This window comes from Pieris napi, chromosome 11 (assembly GCF_905475465.1).
Source record: "Pieris napi chromosome 11, ilPieNapi1.2, whole genome shotgun sequence".
Taxonomy (NCBI): Eukaryota; Metazoa; Arthropoda; class Insecta; order Lepidoptera; family Pieridae; genus Pieris; species Pieris napi.
This window is the reverse complement of record NC_062244.1, coordinates 9,380,879-9,399,045: the sequence shown is the minus strand read 5'-3', so window position 1 is coordinate 9,399,045 and position 18,167 is coordinate 9,380,879. Positions and strand designations below refer to the sequence as shown.

The following is an 18,167-nucleotide window of genomic DNA, read 5'->3' as shown; positions in this document are numbered from 1 at the left end:
AATGACATCCCAGATTGGCTAAAGATAACTTTCCCTTGTAATTTTCGGGTGTTATTTTAAGATATGGGGGTAAACAATTAACAAGTCGCGGAACAATATATTATGAAGTTGTGCTTTCTTCGTATACATTATCTGCGCGGACTGTGTAGGTTACCTATAGCCCTTGTATGCGTTGAATGTTCGACGCTGCTTCTCAGGGCAAATATTCAGATTTTCGTTTCATTGAGCTTATGTCAAAACCAATTTATAAAAATTATATCTACTAAAGATAAATAATACGCACTGACAAACATTCATGATGAAAAAATTATAAATGAGCGGTTTTTTGAATAAATTATAAATGAGTGGTTGTTTCGTCACAATATATGAAAAGCACTTTTTTCGAATCCATGTTATTGAATGAATAGTTATAATAATAATTTTGATTTTGAAATATAATTGATAATAATTAATTCTACGAAGTATTATTTTGAAGTACAAAGGTTGGCTCATATTACGAACAACGTGATACAGCTGTTATAAGTTTAGTAAGTAAACGGAATATTTATTAGCAAACATAAGGTATAAATTATTTTCTATGTTATTAATTAATTATTATAATTGTAACTGATTTTTGCAGAGACGTTTTAAATAAATAATGCATTTATGAAGACGTTCACCTAAATAACTTACTGAATTCAAAGTGAAATTCTCGAATATATATAATCTACATTATCACTCCATTAATTAAAGGTCTAAAAGAATACAGGGGATATATGTTTCGTATTGACGTATGACAGCATTATGATCTGTTATTTGCAAATGTGCACTGTGTTCTATTTGAAATTGTATGTAAACTATGGTCAGTTCCAAACGTAATTCGGGGTTTAAATAATGCTAAAAACTAAGTTTCGTTTTACATTATTATATTGCACACATAAAATTATGGGAGTGGAAACGCACGAGAATATTAACACTCGTAAGTTACATAGAATTAATAATTTATTCATTACACTTTAGTAACCATATCTTATACTTTGACTATATTTTTTTATTAATTTTCACTGGGACATCCCTGAATATTACAATTACTCATTATTTGAGACTAATAAGTAATTTAAGTCAAAGCACACTGCTTAAAGTCTCTATTATAACACACTCTGTTCTTGTGTGCTTACCCCTTACCAAAGAGTAACAACTAGCAATGTCCAGTACTAACACTAATATTCTAATTTGAAAGAATTTGTCCATTCAATCTACTTACTAGGCCCGGTGTTGTTAAGAATTTGAATAGCCTTGCCATTTAATTGATGGTGGAGCCTTCGTTCGTGAGCTCCCACATCTTTTCAATTGGATTTGCATATTACGAACATACCAGAGAGATTTGTTTATTTCCCTGAACATGGATTTAGGCAAATTTAAGATTATTTCGATCTAGCACTTACTGGTCCCACAGTTAAATAGACCATATAATATAGACCATAAGTCTATACACATAAGGACTCTTTGAAAAGTGAATTGTGATATTAATACTAAAACAGTTTTCATTCGGTTATTTTAAATAATTCTGCTTACAAATTTCTTAATACCTACTTGAAATCTACAGCTCCACTCTCTAGTGGATTGTTACTTTGTAAAAAATCTCGGTCAAAATTATAATGTAGCCCTCACCTCAAGTCGTAACTCAAGAAACGGTGATTCACAGCAACGAAATAACTTAAGACAAAAACTCAGAAAAGCCCTCAGAGCTCGCGATCAACTTAATTAAATTGTCAGGTTTCACTTAGTTTTATACATCAAGTTAATTAGTTCTTATGCTTGAAAGCGTTAGATGGAAGCTTTTTATAACAACAAGTATCACAGAGAGAAATTAGCTTGTTATGAAACGACGAGTTTTTTGAATGTTCAATGGTGGCACTACCATGTATAATATAATAATAAAGAGAAACTTCAAAGCGTAGATTGTTAGAAATTAACATCAGTACCACAATTTGGTAATGATAAAAATATAAGTGGTCGTAGTATTAAGAATGGGTTTCACCAGTTCAAAAATATAACCCGAGTTAAGTCCGGTGACGGTTGTAGATATCGTCAAATATGTTAAATGAAACACTTTGTTTGAAGCTGGATGTCAACTGGCTTTATTCGATTAATACATGAGCTTATAATTAATATTAAATTAGAGGTAAATGTGACGCTGGATTAGTAAAAAACTAACTTGGGTTTTTAAGGGTTCTTAAATCTACGTGACACTTTAATATTAGTGTCGACATACTGGACAACACTTATTATTATACACTGTTGGACATTATCGAAAACGAGAATGTGATATTACAATGTATGAGTGTAGGAAAAACCATTTTAGCTTAGTTAAATAGGCTCATTTTGGCTTCAATGTGTTCGATGATTGCTAATATTTGGTTTACGGTTCTAATTATTTACTAAAATATATATATATGTAACTTAACTATACGTAGAGTTAGGTTAAATAACTCCCGCCTGATCTTAATATGTATCAACAACGAACGTAATAACTTATGAACTACGGAATTGTATTTATTAATTTACACGTAAACAATCCTATTCAATATGAAATTATGCTATATATACCTACTCAGGAAATTTGCCACAGACTTCTACCATATACCTGCCACTTGTCAACCCGTTGCTGCGTTGAGCTTTCTAATTGCCCGGCTCCCGACACCCGGGACGATTATGCCCGGGTCAACGTCATACTCGTGTTTAACCGGTTTACATTTTACGATTGCTCTGGGAATTATATATCAAAACTTTGATTTATTACACGTGTGATATAGTTAGAGGTAGATACTGAAAATCTGTTTGTACTGTTTGTTTTATTCGGTTGTGTAAACTTGTTCGTCCGTAAAATCTAAATTTATTTTAGATATATATTAATGTGTGTTAACTTTGGCTTTGAAGTTTAAACAGATGAACATCATTTTATATTATATATATAAAAAATAAAAAGTTAAAGTAAAAGTAATTAGTCCGAGCTTATAAAAGAGGAAAACGTGAACGCGAAGACAAAAAGTTACAACTCTTTGAACTCAAAAGTAATTAGCGAGAAATGGATATTTTTACTTTCCACAACAGATTTCGTCCTAATTAAAAATATCGAACGTAAAACAACTTCATAATCAGGCTTTTCATGTTCCTATTTTCGATTAACAGCAATTTGAGACGCAGGCAAACAGGAACATTTGAATGGAATGGTATATAACTCTGGACGTTTAGGATAAGTGAAGTTTAATCTATAATATAAAAATGAATCGCAAAATGTGTTGGTAAGCGCATAACTCAACAACGCCTGGACCAATTTGGCCAATTCTTTTTTTATAATATTCCTTGAAGCACGAGGATGGTTCTTACGGAGAGAAAAATTAAAAATTTTTTAGTGAATAAGTCTAAAATCAACACTTTTCTATATTCCCATACAAAATATTCGTAATAATATTTAAAGGCAATTTGAACTTTAATACCATATCATAAAGTTCAAGTGTTAGTGGAGGGGTTCCGGGAAGGTAAATTTTTATTTTTTGACATAATGTATAAATTTGTTGTCTTATCAACTTTCTTTTTTTTATCTTACTAGCTAGACCGGTGTCCCGAATAGCAGAATAAGTATTTAAAAAAAATAAAGAATCGACTGTTAGGCGGTACGATGTTCGCCAGGCCAGCTAGTAAAATATAAAAGCCAGTATTATACAAATTTACATTTCATCTGTGAAATGATTCTATGAATTATAAACACACTTGTTTAACGCTCAAAGCTCAAATACAGAACACAGAAACTTAAAATTTTGAAGCCAGTAAGGAGGTTTTTTTAAACCCGACGTTCGAAGTTAAAAGGCTTAAGCGAATCTATAATTAATCGCTCAATAGCTATTATATATATATATATTCAAATACGAGAAAAAATTAATAAAACATAACAGAAGATTAACTTAACATGGGAGCGTGTAGTTTTTTTGCTCAGATCATGTCGACGCGGACCATTTGGTAAAGAATAGGATTGAATATTGGAAGGGTGTGGTGTGGTTTATCGATTTTATGCTGTGGTGTGACTTTTTCTTACTACTGTGCTGCTTACTTACGTTACTTTTTTCTGTATAGGTGTATAAAAACACCTCTGTAGTGACATTGCATTCCTTGGATCAGTAACCGGCGAAATAATGAAGTGTAATCATGGATGAGTAGCCACAAAAGATTATAGCCTAACATTAATGATAAATAAAACATTCCTCCAATTGAGAACTTATGTATTTGGATGTTTCAAGCAAAATACATTCCACAGATACTGACATCAACGATATATTTTTTTGTATATTATAGAATATGTGTGTCTTATACAATCTGTTGATTACAGCTGAAATAACCGGCTTTCCAGTGTCAAAGACTAGTGCACATCTATTACACTTAAGGTCGTTGCTCAAAGGTTGGAAAATTGTTTCGCAAAGTTATAACCGCAGATTAACAAATATTATATTGTAGTGTCCTATAAAGTATTGAAAGTGTGTATGCATTAGCGATTCATCATAAAATAGCGATTTCACTAACGCAACGCGTCACCATGTTATGTTATCTTTCGCATTACATTCATCACTCCATTATTAATTAACACTAAACTCGTAAATACGCTGTTGAAAATGCTTTCCTACAACTTTAAGACCTAATGACATCATTAACGTAACTTTTGCGCATCTGTATAAAAGTTCTAACATATGCGTAGTATCATCAAACAATCAAATGTAACAATATTATTTCATTTTGTTCCGTGTTCTTGTTGCTTTAAAGCCTCGGGGATTCAAAACATTATATAGCGGAGTGTTGTTATAAAGCTCTCGAACCAACAAGGGTTTTACCTTCAGCTGCTATAAAATATATAAAAAAAGTGCGCGCGTACAAAGTACACATGTCGGAAGCGAAACTTCTTTGGCAAACTAATTTTTGTTCATATTTATACATATCTAAAACTTTAGATCTCACCTAGTTGGTGTATGTAATCATTGTTTCGAGAACAGTTTTGGTTGTGTACCAATGGACTTTCTGTGTATGTAGGAATTTAAAGAGCGTACGGTAAAGGAAAATATCGTGAGGTAACTGACATGCCTTATAGTTATAACTAAAAAAAATTGATCATTGATACAGAATTTAAAAAAATAATTGTAGCTATTTAGATGTATTTCTAAAAATTTCTTTATAAAACTTCTTGAAGTATCTATAGCTTCCTATGGACAGAGGAGAACAAACCTATCCTGTAACTCAATATTATGTTAGAAACTCGGCTCGGAGTGAATTGTGAATTTTTTAAAAGTCAACATCTCAATGAAAATGCCCTACCTCATCCTGAGACGAAGTCTTAAGGTTAATAAGTCTTTGCAATTGTTCACTTTGAACGGGAATTTTATATGATCTCATTGTAGTTCACAATCATTTTTAATATTATATGCCTCAAGCGTTAGTTAGATACCTAGACTATAGCTATCCGATACAGAATTAACTTTTCGAAACAAACCTATATATAGTTAGTGAGATAGCGCCCTACAATTATGAAAATAAATTAAATAATAAAAAGCAAATCTTACAATGAGTTTTTTTAAACAGACTACTGATTATTGTGTAAATAAATAAATTAAGTGAAAATCGTATTAATCTAATAAAAGTAGTCATTTTAATTCAATAATATATTAGAAATATTCATTTACATATTATACAATATTTAAACAATTACATTACACTTAAAAGCCGAAAACGGAATACACACTCAAACATAAACATAAAATACAGTTAACAATTATTACCTACTAACGCCAAAAAATAAATATAAATAAAATATATAATAAATTGTAAGATGCATTGATCATTATAATATATTTAATATAAAAGAGGATTTAGGAGGATTATTTACTGGTAATTTGTGTTATAATCTGAAGGTATACGATAACTCAGTCATTACGTAAATAGTTTTAAACCGAGGAATAATGCAAATAATTCTGTGCTATTCGGAACTAAATAATGCCTTGGCTCCACAGCCCAATAATATTGTGTATACTTACTCTGCGGTGGCTATTTGTATGTATAGAAAAAATATTAATTGTCATGCAATTGTTTTTCAGTGACCGCTCTACGGGAGCATTGGGATGAGGCCAACGCACGCGTACTTCAGCGAAAAGCGCAACTCGACGCCATGTTGGGTGACTCGCAACGATACGAAGCGCGCAGGCGCGACGCTGACGCGTGGCTCTCGCGTATGGAGACCCGGCTGGCCGCCATGACTGCGCCTGGGCACACAGCCGACGTACTCGAGATGCAGCTTAGAGAGCAAAAGGTATTGTATTCCTAATCAGCATAGATAGATAGGTAGATAAGTTAATTTTGTGATTGTGGCAAACCTCGAGTCTGTGTGTCTGTGGGTGTCTCTTCGCGTCCAACTCGACTGTGTTTGACCAAGGGTGGTTACCTCCGACCATTTCGCGGTGTGATACCTCGATGCCGGAAATCATATTCTGGCACCGTGCTGTCCGGTCGAGCCGGTCTAGTCGAGCGGGTCTGATGGCATCCTCCCAATTGTGCTGCGTTATTGTGCTCCTGATTTGGCTCCGGTCCTAACGGGGTTTTTTCGGTAGTAAGGTCGAAGCGCTGGAAGACCGCTTCAGTACATCCGATCCCTAAAAAAGGCGATTGCTCTGATCCGTCCAAATATCGCCAATATATTCTCTAAAATATTGGAAACCGGCCAGCTCCTGAGGTATCTAGAGAGGGACACCAGCGATTATCAGTATGGCTTCGGTTGCGAACGTTCAACTGGTGACCTTCATGTACACCTTACACATAGTTGGGCAGAGGCAATTGAGTCCAAGGGCCTCCTCCTTGGACTCAATTGCCTGCGTTAACTTTGGAAATCCTTCGATCGGGTGCGGCACAGAGCACTTCTCTCGAAGCTTCCAGCCTATGGGCTCCTCGAAAAAGGTATGCATTTGGATCGGAGCATCAAGGTCGTCATCGACGGAGCATGTTCCGACCTTAAAGACGTGAACACTGGGGTCCCACAAGGCTGTGTCCTATCCCCGGCGCTGTTTATACTGCATAGGTATCAATGATATGTTGCAACTTAGTAACATTCATTGCTATGCGGATGACAACACTGGGGATACTCTTTACCGACATTTCCCTTTCCGAGCGGCTTCATCCGCTCCAAATTTACCATGGAGAGTGTTAAGAAAAGTAGTTCAGGTTACCTGCAGCTGAGTTTCAATGTCGGACGTCGAAACAGAATACGAAATTCCACTCGCTTAAATACATATTATCAGTGCATATAAATTTATCAATTTTGAATCTATTTCATGAAAGGTTCACTATATCATGAAGCCAAGAAATCTATAACCGGGTTATCATATAACCTAATCTCACTGAGTCGTTCCGCAAGGCTAATTCCGAGAGCCAGCCAAATTCTAACGCAAATTGCTATGAGCCTATATCAGTTTCTGACTAAAGCTAATAGAGACTTATAAGAAGATTAAAAATATATAAATAAAATGCACAAGCAACCCTGACGGTTGGCTAGTTATAATAATAACATGCAAACCCCTTCCCCTATCGAGCGGTGATTAGCGACTACACAGGGTTGTCGAACGCAGAATTATATTATATGAAGGAATTGTAGTTCCTTAGATAATCGTAATAAAATGCTGTTTGATTCACTAGTTGAACCGTTTTGAATAGATTGCTAAATCTTGTAACTTTTTCTCTAACATTTCTTTTATTGAACTAACGCATTGGTTTTTTTAACACAATGTAAAAAACATATTAATATAAGCAAAAAGTTAGACTTGAGAGTTTTTGAAAATACCGGAGTTAAAGTTCTCATCCATATATGAATGTAATACAAATAGATACAATTTATAGAATTTTCAAGACCAAATTAGGACTGAAAAAGCTAAGTACCAGTCTAAACAAAAAGAGACTTAAAGTGTTTTAAATCAAACTGCAGGCTTTAATATTTAAAACATTGATAGCCCTGAAAGTCAGCATGTCTGGAAAGCTCGGAACTTATAAGTAATTCAATCAAAAGTTTCTTTAATTACATTAAACTTATGTTCCGCTTTTAATCACGTACGTCATTAGTAGCTACAGCTGTTTATTTTCTTACGAACCGTTATTTTCTACTTGAAAGTAATATAGTTATATCATTCCTCCTCTATGTTAAAATGTGTTTATTTAAATAAATAAAACTTATATATTACCTAATATATAAAATTCTCGTGTCACAATGTTCGTTCCCATACTCCTCCGAAACCGATTCTTATGAATTGTTTTATGCATATTCAGAAATTCTGAGAATCGGCGACTATGTTTCAAACTAACTTCCTAAATATTACAGGTGGTCGTCGACCCCTAAATTTTTATTTTTATTTTATAGATAAATTTTATTGTTTTTTTTTATGATAAAACATAAACAACATAAAAAAAAAAAAAAAATATGTTTATTATGGAACGTAAGATACATGTATCACTTATTCCACGTCATTAAATTTGAAGGCATCCCTACTCATCGGCAAAGAAGACAGAGGGTGTAGGCCGAGAGAAAAAGCCGGCGTAAAAAACTCTCGGTACTCTTTTAAAACAGCAAATCATCAAACAACACTTATTTATAACAAATATCGCAAATTAATTAGAAGTAGCCTGTCTAGCACTAGACCCAGGCCCTTTTATCAATTAGATAATCGTTGACTTTATAGTAAGCCTTTTTACACAGCTTTTCTTTAATACATTTCTTAAATTTATTGAAAGGCAGTGATAAAAGAGCTTCTGGGATTTTATTAAAGAAGAGTATCCCTTTCCCCAAAAAAGAATTACTAACTTTAGATAGTCTAGTACGGGGAAATTGCAGCCTGCGTTTGTTCCGTGTATTAACATTGTGCGTATGTTCTATTCTAGTAAACTTATCACTATTTTTGTATACATACATAATATTTTCATAAATATATTGCGAGGGAAAGGTAAGTATATTAATTTCCTTGAATTTATCTCTAAGAGATTCCCTACATTTTAAATTATAGATTGCACGAATAGCCCTCTTCTGCAGGATGAAAATAGTTTCGACATCAGCAGCATGACCCAATAATAATAAGCCATAAGTCATTAAGCTATGAAAGTAACTAAAATAAACAAGTCTAGCTGTATCGACATCAGTTAGAGAGCGAATTTTTTTAACCGCGTAGGCTGCAGAACTAAGTCTCTTCGCCAATCCGTTAATATGAGGGGACCACTGAAGTTTTGAATCCATGGTGATTCCGAGAAATACAGTTGTATCATCCAGATTCAATTCCTCACCGTTTATAATTGGTCTAGTATCCATAATCCTTGAATTTTTTGCACAAAATTTAATGCATTTTGTCTTTTTTGCATTAAGTAGAAGGTTATCTACACTAATATTATAAAGAGGAAAACTTTGTTTGTTTGTTTGTTTGATTGTAATGAATAGGCTCATAAACTACTGGACCGATTTTAAAAATTCTTTCACCATTCGAAAGCTACATTATCCACGAGTAATATAGGCTATATTTAATTTTGAACAAAAATAGGGTTCCGTAAGATATTAGGGTTTTTCGGACACAAAGGTGTAAAAAATCAACCAAAAAAGTTACTTATTTTGCGTACCCTGCCTAAACTATTAAAGATAGAACCATAAAATGTTCGAAGTAATTGTAGATCTTATAAATATCTACAAAAAAGTCCGCGACACACTATACCTATCTATGTCGGGTGAGGCACAATAACCATAAATGATATAATGACATGGCAAAACGGCGTTTGCCGGATCAGCTAGTTCATACTAAACCAATGGACAATCGAAGACAGAGCATTGTTCACATCGTCAAAATTTGTTATTTGTCGTTTGATTTTAAAAATCAAGGACGTGTCATCAGCAAACAAAACTATCTGATGTTTTCTCTCTACCATGAAAGGTAGATCATTTATATAAACAAGAAAGAGGAAAGGGCCAAGAATTGAGCCCTGTGGTACCCCCATATCTACTGCCGACCCAGAGGACCTCTTACCATTCAATTCAACCTTCTGAGTTCTTCCGTGTAAATAGGAAGTCAGAAGATTCAGTGCGGTATTCTTGATGCCATAATGGCGGAGTTTCCCGATTAAGGTCTCGTGTTGGACACAATCAAATGCTTTGGATAAGTCGCAGAAAACACCTAAAGCGTCATGCGACTCCTCCCAAGCCTTAATTATATATCTATATAACTCAACACCGGCATCGGCTGTCGAGCGACCCTTGGTAAAACCGAACTGATTATTATGTAATAATTTGTTTACGTTAAAATGACTTACCAGTTGATTTAATATAATTTTTTCAAATATTTTACTACAAGTAGGTAGTACGGAAATCGGTCTAAAGTTACTGGGGTCGGACATACTACCTGCTTTAAATAATGGAATGACTTTACTATGTTTCATTAGATCGGGAAACTCGCCACAATTTTCAACAATTGTAATTGTTGAAAATTATAGCTAGATGGGGAGCAATTACATCAATTATGCTACTAATTATTTTTACAGAAATACCCCAAAGATCGGTAGTGTTCTTAATATCTATGGTTCTAAATATCCTCACTATATCGTCGGCACCAATGGGTCGGAATGTAAAACTGACCTTGCACTCGTTTACATTATCTTTGAGCAGCGATTCAGCGAGGGCGGGAGATGATTGAAGAGACTTTGTAGTCGAAATTGGAATGTCAGAAAAGTACTTATCAAAAACAATCGCTATCTCTTCGTTAGATTTGATTATAGTGTTATCGACACATAGTTCGATGTCTTGATTGCGATCCCTGACTCTTCCAGTTTCACTATCAATTATCTTCCAAGTCATTTTAGTTTTATTGCTACTATTTTTAATCTTGTTTTTAATATTTAAGGACTTGGCCGCGTAACAAACTTTCTTAAATAATTTCGAATAATTTCGAACATAAAGAATAAATTCTTCATTATGATTGTATGACTTTTCAGCGTAAAGGTCATACAACCGTTGTCTACTTTTATAAATTCCCGCTGTCGCCCACAAAAATACATACAGTCAAAACCGTTTATAACGACATCGTTTACAACGACCTATCGGTTATTACAACCAGATTGTATGGTCCCGTCCGAATCCCTAGTAAACTATTCAGTAAACAAACCGCTTATAACAACATCGGATACAGCGACATATCGCTTACAACGACGAAATTTTATCGATATTCATCGGCTATAACGACCAACCGCTTCTTGTCTCAGCAAAACAAAAAAATACAAACGATTTTAAATCTTATTTATAAGCATTGAATGAATATTAGGCATATTATTACCTACTTTCTCCCGCCTCATCCGAACCTCTTCCCGGCCATTTGACCTTGCATACTTTACACATGTTTAGTTTAGACTGTGCAATTGTGCATTTATGTGTTATCATGTCGCAAAAAAAGAGAAAAGTGTTTTCTATTGAATAAAAATCTCATGACATATGGATAAAATGCAAAAAATATTTGAGACTGGGCTAAAAAAAACGTACCAAAATGACTGATTACTTTTGTACCTAATTATTTCGTAATAAATATTTTTGTTTCTTTTTCGACTCCTTTACATATTATAATATTAACATACTATATTATAACCCATACCTACCTATTCTAGATAGATAACTATGATAATATAACTATGTACTGTACTTGTGTATATGACATTGCTTATAACGACTATCGGATATAACGTCGGCAACTATACGGTCCCTTCAATGTCGTTATAAACGGTTTTGACTGTACAACCTTTAATTTTCACCCCTCTACGATCAACCCTTATTTTTTATAATATACATGGCAAAACAACGTTGGCCGGGTCTTCTTGTATATTATACACTAATAATTGCAAACTTCAAGAAATATCTGTTTATGAACAAAAGTAATAAAGAACGTTTGCATGTTAACCAATACTATTAGCTTTGACAACTTTGTCTTTAAAGCATATATTCTCTGAACTAAATAAATACCGCAGAGTTAGAATACAAAATATTTATCACAATGGTCTAACAAAGGCAACTTTTTATGTAATATTAAGAGATACCACTACAAACACTGACCTGATTATTCATCTGTATATCATGCTTATAGCATACCGTACTATTATAGTGAATAGTTTTTATAATTAATGTTTTGAAAATTATTTAGTAATGAAAATTTATTTAAGATTATTATATTACCACTGAAACCTTTATACTATTTGGTATTTTCAGTCGTTCCATGCGGAAGTTCACCAGTACAAACATCAGATTGAATTGTTCGGTCAGCTCACGCAGAGGCTGATAGCTGTGTACCGAAACGATGACACTACAAGGATCAAAAGAGCAACAGAAGCGATCAATCATCGATATAACGAGCTTAACAATAGGTAAGTGACTCCCATAAAGGCCGATTTACATTATCTTAGTGTTTAGGAGAGTGCTTTAGGATAGTACTTTAGTTGAAACATGTAAACGCTACTTGCTTTAGTAAACGCTACGCTAAAGAACTTGCCTTTCAAGTTATACTAAAGCACTCTCCTAAACACTAAGATAATGTAAATCGGCCTTAAGAGAGAGTATAAGGCATACAGTAAAGTTAATGTTATGTTACTATGCATATTAAAAATATATATTGTTAAACCTATATAGGCTTTTGTTGATTGTTATTACTCTCAGCAAACAATATTTAAAATTATGAGGATCACGTGTATGAAATTTATTGCGATATACTTAATACAACTATAATAGTTCGTCGTATAAGAATACCTTCGAAGTTCACAGTTTAGTAAACAGAGGTCGCTATACCGAATTTTTCATGCAAACACAGATGGCGCTGATATTCATACTTAGGACGTTACTAAAGTTCATAAGAAACTTTTTCTCCAGGTGTCTCTATATACAATATTTTTTGATATTCTGTAATTAATAGTTCTAATGCAGTTTATATTATTTTGTTATTTATTAATGGTACTTTATTGTAAATGCTATCCTAGATAAATACATACTATACGGTTCGTGGGTCATTGTGGTGCTTTAAATAGTAGTTGATTTTATTTTTACTTTATATTAACCACTCGCTTACAACTATAGAATATAAGTGAAATATTGAAATATTAATTTCAATTAAACGAATGAATGCAATGTAACAGTTGAAGAGAGTGCCTACGTCTGGCTATACTCTCGGGTCGTAACTCCGACGATTTAGAAAATCGCCACTTTTATAAAACTAAGAAAGCAAGAGCGAGCAAAATGTACAACCTTGGCTCGTACACATACTCAATATAAGATTTTTTTATTCCAAAACCACCGTATTTTATGTTGATAAATATAAATTGTGTTATTTCTCTTTTAGTATAATCGCGCGCGGAAAAGCACTGCACTCAGCTGTATCGTCTCTGCAAAACTTTGATCGGTCACTTGAAAAATTCGTAGCCTGGCTAAGCGAAGCGGAATCATTGCTGGATGCGGCAGAAAGGGATCCTCATCTGCTCAAGGTATTTAATCATTGCCAAATATTGAAGCTATTTCATTGAAAATTCAAAGCATTAAAAAAACAAAAACTCTCCGACCTAAAATGTGTGTAGAACGCGCGAAAAAAATGCAAGCAAATATCTTTAAATTTAAAAATAATAATATCCGTCTCAAAAGCTGCTAGAAAATTTAAACGATAGTTGTGTATGAAATGCATTCTCATGAATTGGCTCATCATCAAGAAAAAATTAATGGTTTAGATTTTATGCTATTATAAATTTTCATTTAACGTTTAAGAGTTTTTCTTTCGTTTCTCTTTTTGGCGCCATCTTTTTATTACATGAGTAATAAGATAGAGTCGATTCGTTAGTCTCTCCAACGTACAGATATGCTTACTATGATTTCTGGCAAGACCGACAGATGTCGCTTTCTACAAGTTTACATTTGCACTTTCATTATATTGGTGTCTTCTCTGTCCGTGTACAGAGACCTCTCACAATTACAATCAGGCGTAACATTTTTACCATCCTTTTCCTATAGAGGGAGTTGAAACATATTTTTAATATAGTAAAGTAAACGATAAGGATTTACTTTTGAATTACTCAATTTGGGGTTGATATGAAGATAGTTTCATTCAGTTATTACGCTAATATACAAATATGTCGACATTTAAAACAATGAAACGTATACTGAAAATTCTACTGAATAGGCCCTTGTTAAAATCGTATTTTTTTTCATAGATGTTACGTAAAATGAATGGATTTGTTGAGTGGATATTATTCTTATTGGTGGATTATATTCGCTTCTTAGCTACATTGGTTTTAGTAAAAAATTCAATCCTCACATTTATATTCTAAAACATTCGAGGGTTTTCATAAATGACAATGATTATTTAAAAAAGTAAATATAAATGTTAGTCCAGAAACTATTTTAATACCAACATTAACGCAGAAGGCAGCTAATGTATAGCACAATCAAAACTTGGGCGTAGTTTTAAATTATCCGGGCAAAGTTAGGAATTGTTTTGCGCAGAGTTCCACTGAAATGCTGTAATTATTTGCACTTAAGAAATTATTTGTTTTGCGCTTTTAATATGAAACTCTTTATACAAGTATTTTATTAGGTTATCTTGCCCGCTTACTGAATAACGGTTTATTTTAAACATCATTATTTTGTCTGTAAACTAGACAACAGAACTTTTTATTATGGTAATATTTGCATAGTTATTAATTTTATATGTAAACTGAAGGATTGTTTTATGTACAATTTTGTTTTATAGTTTGTCCGTATTTGTTTAAAATATGTATGAAATCATTCAATAATGCAGCTGACTGTTTCCATGGCTTAGTCGGTTACAAGTAATATATAATATTTGTTAGAAAGTTGTTATTCTGTTTCTTCATGTTTCAAAATTATAAGTTTTACTAATGTAGTAATATTATGAATGACAAATATCTGATTATTTCCTCACCTAAGAGGTCGTTTAAAAACTCTTGAGATTATAGATGCAACTGTAAAATATTAATTCATTATTTGTATGGAATAAATGTGGATATAGGTAAATAAACAAACTGTATGATAAAAACCTATTTATAATGTATAAGTTGTATTTATTTTTTTTACAGGTAAGTTCTTCTCTTCCGGGTCTTAACATTATCAGGTAAGTTTTACTTTAACACGGAATAACTTTTAAGAATGGGTGTGTTCTTTTTTTTTTAATGGTTTTGAAAAACCAGGTAAGCTGGTTCTACATATTTGAGTCTGAAAATGCTATATATGTCAAACAGCGGGCGTAGAACTATTTAAGTTTTATTTGACAATACAATTCGGATCAGAAGTTAGTACAGTGTTGCCATGTTACTTCTCCAGTTCAGTAGACAGTAGAAGATTAACAATTATAGTGGTAATAGTGTAAAATGAAGAGTACAAACAATAATATTATTAGGACTAGAATGATATTGACATGAAATTCGATGTTTTCTTAAGACCAAACTAAACGTAAAAGCTCATATATATGCGCATTTGGCAAACTCTTTTAGGATACAAAAACGTATTAACATGGACTTCCTCATATTTTGTTTCTGTCTAAGGGAATATCATTTAAATTGATATTACGGTAAATATATACTTGATTCGTGAATAAATTCATAGACATAGACATAACATTTATTACATACGAAAACACACACACTTACAATAAAAACATACACACAAAAACAATAAAAATAAAAAATTCCCTTTTCCCATTCGGTTCGCTTCAAGTGTGCAATGTGTGTGCTGTGGTTGTAATTGGCCCTGGCTTAGCATTATGCTGAGGAGCAAAAAGTTCCACAGAGCTGGTCATTCTGCCAGAGACCACAGCAGCTAGTTTGCGCCTCAGTAGAAAAAAAAAAAAAATATTAAAGTTAGCAGTGTGAGTAATGAAAATCGGGAAATTCTAGTTCCTTTCGTGAATAGAGAAACAATATAAAGAAGAGCGTGCAATAAAATTGCCGAAATATAATGAGAGTATGAAAGCTTATTTAGTGCCGTTCGTTATTATTCGAAACTTGAATGCTTTTATCGAGAAGTCCGTGTTTCCTTCCAATATTACACTATTTCCGGCGAACGATGCGGCGTTCGACGGCTGATCTATAACGAGTAACGACGCTAGTTACGGACCCCTGTGACATCATCATATTTTGTGGAAACTTGACTCTGATGAGAACGTGTTATTCTTTTCATATTTTTCTGACAAGGTCATAAATCAGTAGACTATATTGGTTCTCTGAATGGTCAGCTCTTCTTTTGTTTTGGTCATAAAACGCATTTAGTTATAGGTGTGGCTGTTTGCATTAAGATTTTTATTATATGACATACTGTGATTGTTTTTCCTTAATATAAAAAATACATCCTAATATAACTTATATTCCTTTACGATTTAAATATCGGTTTTTCTCACAATATTTTCACAGGCGTGTTCACATCCTATTAAAGTGAAGCTGCCTACCTCCTTTGATCCTTTTCTTTTCCTCCCCCTATTTTGTTATGATCGGGATTAAAAGAAATTCCGCGCGGGTGGCTTCTTGAGAAATAGCTTTATATGTTTTTCCGTCTGTTACGGAATGGCGTTAGATGTTTTGAAATACGCAGATAATCTATTCAAATATTCAACATTTTTTTTTTAAAGCGGTCATAATGATTTAGTGATCTTTCTCTTATATTACTTACTTACTATACTTATAAAGGTCCAAACACGCCACCAAGATTGTTACCGTAGGTGGTGTAAAATTATTCAGATTAAATCAAACTTTTAACAATTCAACTATGTCTGAAGTAATAACAAAGATTAATCTTCATCAAAAAGTTTGTGTTTTTATTTTATTTTAAATGTTTAGAAGTTCCCCCTCGTATGAGAGAACCTTATTGACTCCTTTATTGTCTAAAAAGGCTATTGTAATGAATGTTTTGAATTTCATGTAATAGTAGAACTATGTAGCTACTATGATGACGCCTGGCGCCTGTTCGATCCATTCCGGACCGAAATATCCAAACTTAAATGCACTGAAAGCCCTGTGTACATAGAGCACAGCCAAAGGCGGAGCGAAATGACTCAATAATAAAAATATATTTTACATCCCTATAAGACTTGATGCCAATTAACATTTATTAACCGGTACGAAAATTTTTTTACATGAAATAATTATTTTCTATGTGTATTGTGTATGTTAAATAAAAATAGCTGTTATAAGACGTAATATTACGTTCGTGAGCAGTGTTGGCCGAGGGGCTTCAGCGTGCAACTCTCGTCCCTGAGGTGCGACCTACGGGTTCGGGTACGGGTTCGATCCCCGGCTGTGCACCAATGGACTTTCTTTCTATGTGCGTATTTAACATTTTCTTGAACGGTGAATCAAAACATCGCGAGGAAACCGGCTTGCCTTAGACTCAAAAGTCGATGGCGCATGTCAGGCACAGGAGACTTATCACCTACTAGCCTATTAGATTGACAAATGATCACGAAACAGATACAGAATCGCCCAGACCTAAAAAGGTTGTAGCGCTAGTGAATTATTTATTTATTTAATATTACGATCCTGAATTTCCTCTAAGTCGCCATTTTGTATCATATAATAAATATATTTTAAACTGTTAAATAAAATACTATTTGATAATATCGCTAATCGCTCCGCTCATAGGTATGATATGCTACGATCAGTTCAGGGCATGCGGGTGTAGCACGTTGTACGAGCCATAATGGACGGGTTAATATTGAACTCCATAAATAAATATTCCAATACAAGATAACCGCTAAAGGATTCAGTTTAATACTCAAGAGCGATACTCTCTTTATATATAGACGTACTTCACGAAGTTAGTCTTCGGACAATACAATGTCTTACTATTTCTGACTCACCGCTTTGAATGCAGATTATATTATAAATAAGGAATTTTTTTTTATTTATATAGACTAACCAATTACGTACACAATTATTATTGAAAGAAATAAATTAAGTTTCTTACACTTAAAGACACTTGAGTTACTTATACTGGAATCTAAACGACAATCTTTTTTTAATATTCACATATTACGACTAACATTTGTTTCAAGTTACGTAGACTCCTAATTAGGCAAGGGGTACATATATATATGTTTTCACACCTGAAA

At 33.3% G+C, this 18,167-nt stretch overlaps 1 protein-coding gene across 8 annotated transcripts in view; it reads left to right on the top strand.

The window, feature by feature from the left end:
• The window catches only part of LOC125053671 (dystrophin, isoforms A/C/F/G/H-like), a 358,079-nt gene that overhangs the window by 112,648 nt on the left and 227,264 nt on the right, over window positions 1–18,167 (top strand). For all 8 annotated transcript variants that reach the window (XM_047655156.1, XM_047655161.1, XM_047655155.1 and 5 more), the window contains 3 exons: window positions 6,117–6,328; window positions 12,281–12,435; window positions 13,401–13,542. In XM_047655156.1, coding sequence (XP_047511112.1) covers window positions 6,117–6,328; window positions 12,281–12,435; window positions 13,401–13,542 — 509 coding nt within the window. The remainder of the gene's footprint in view (window positions 1–6,116; window positions 6,329–12,280; window positions 12,436–13,400; window positions 13,543–18,167) is intronic.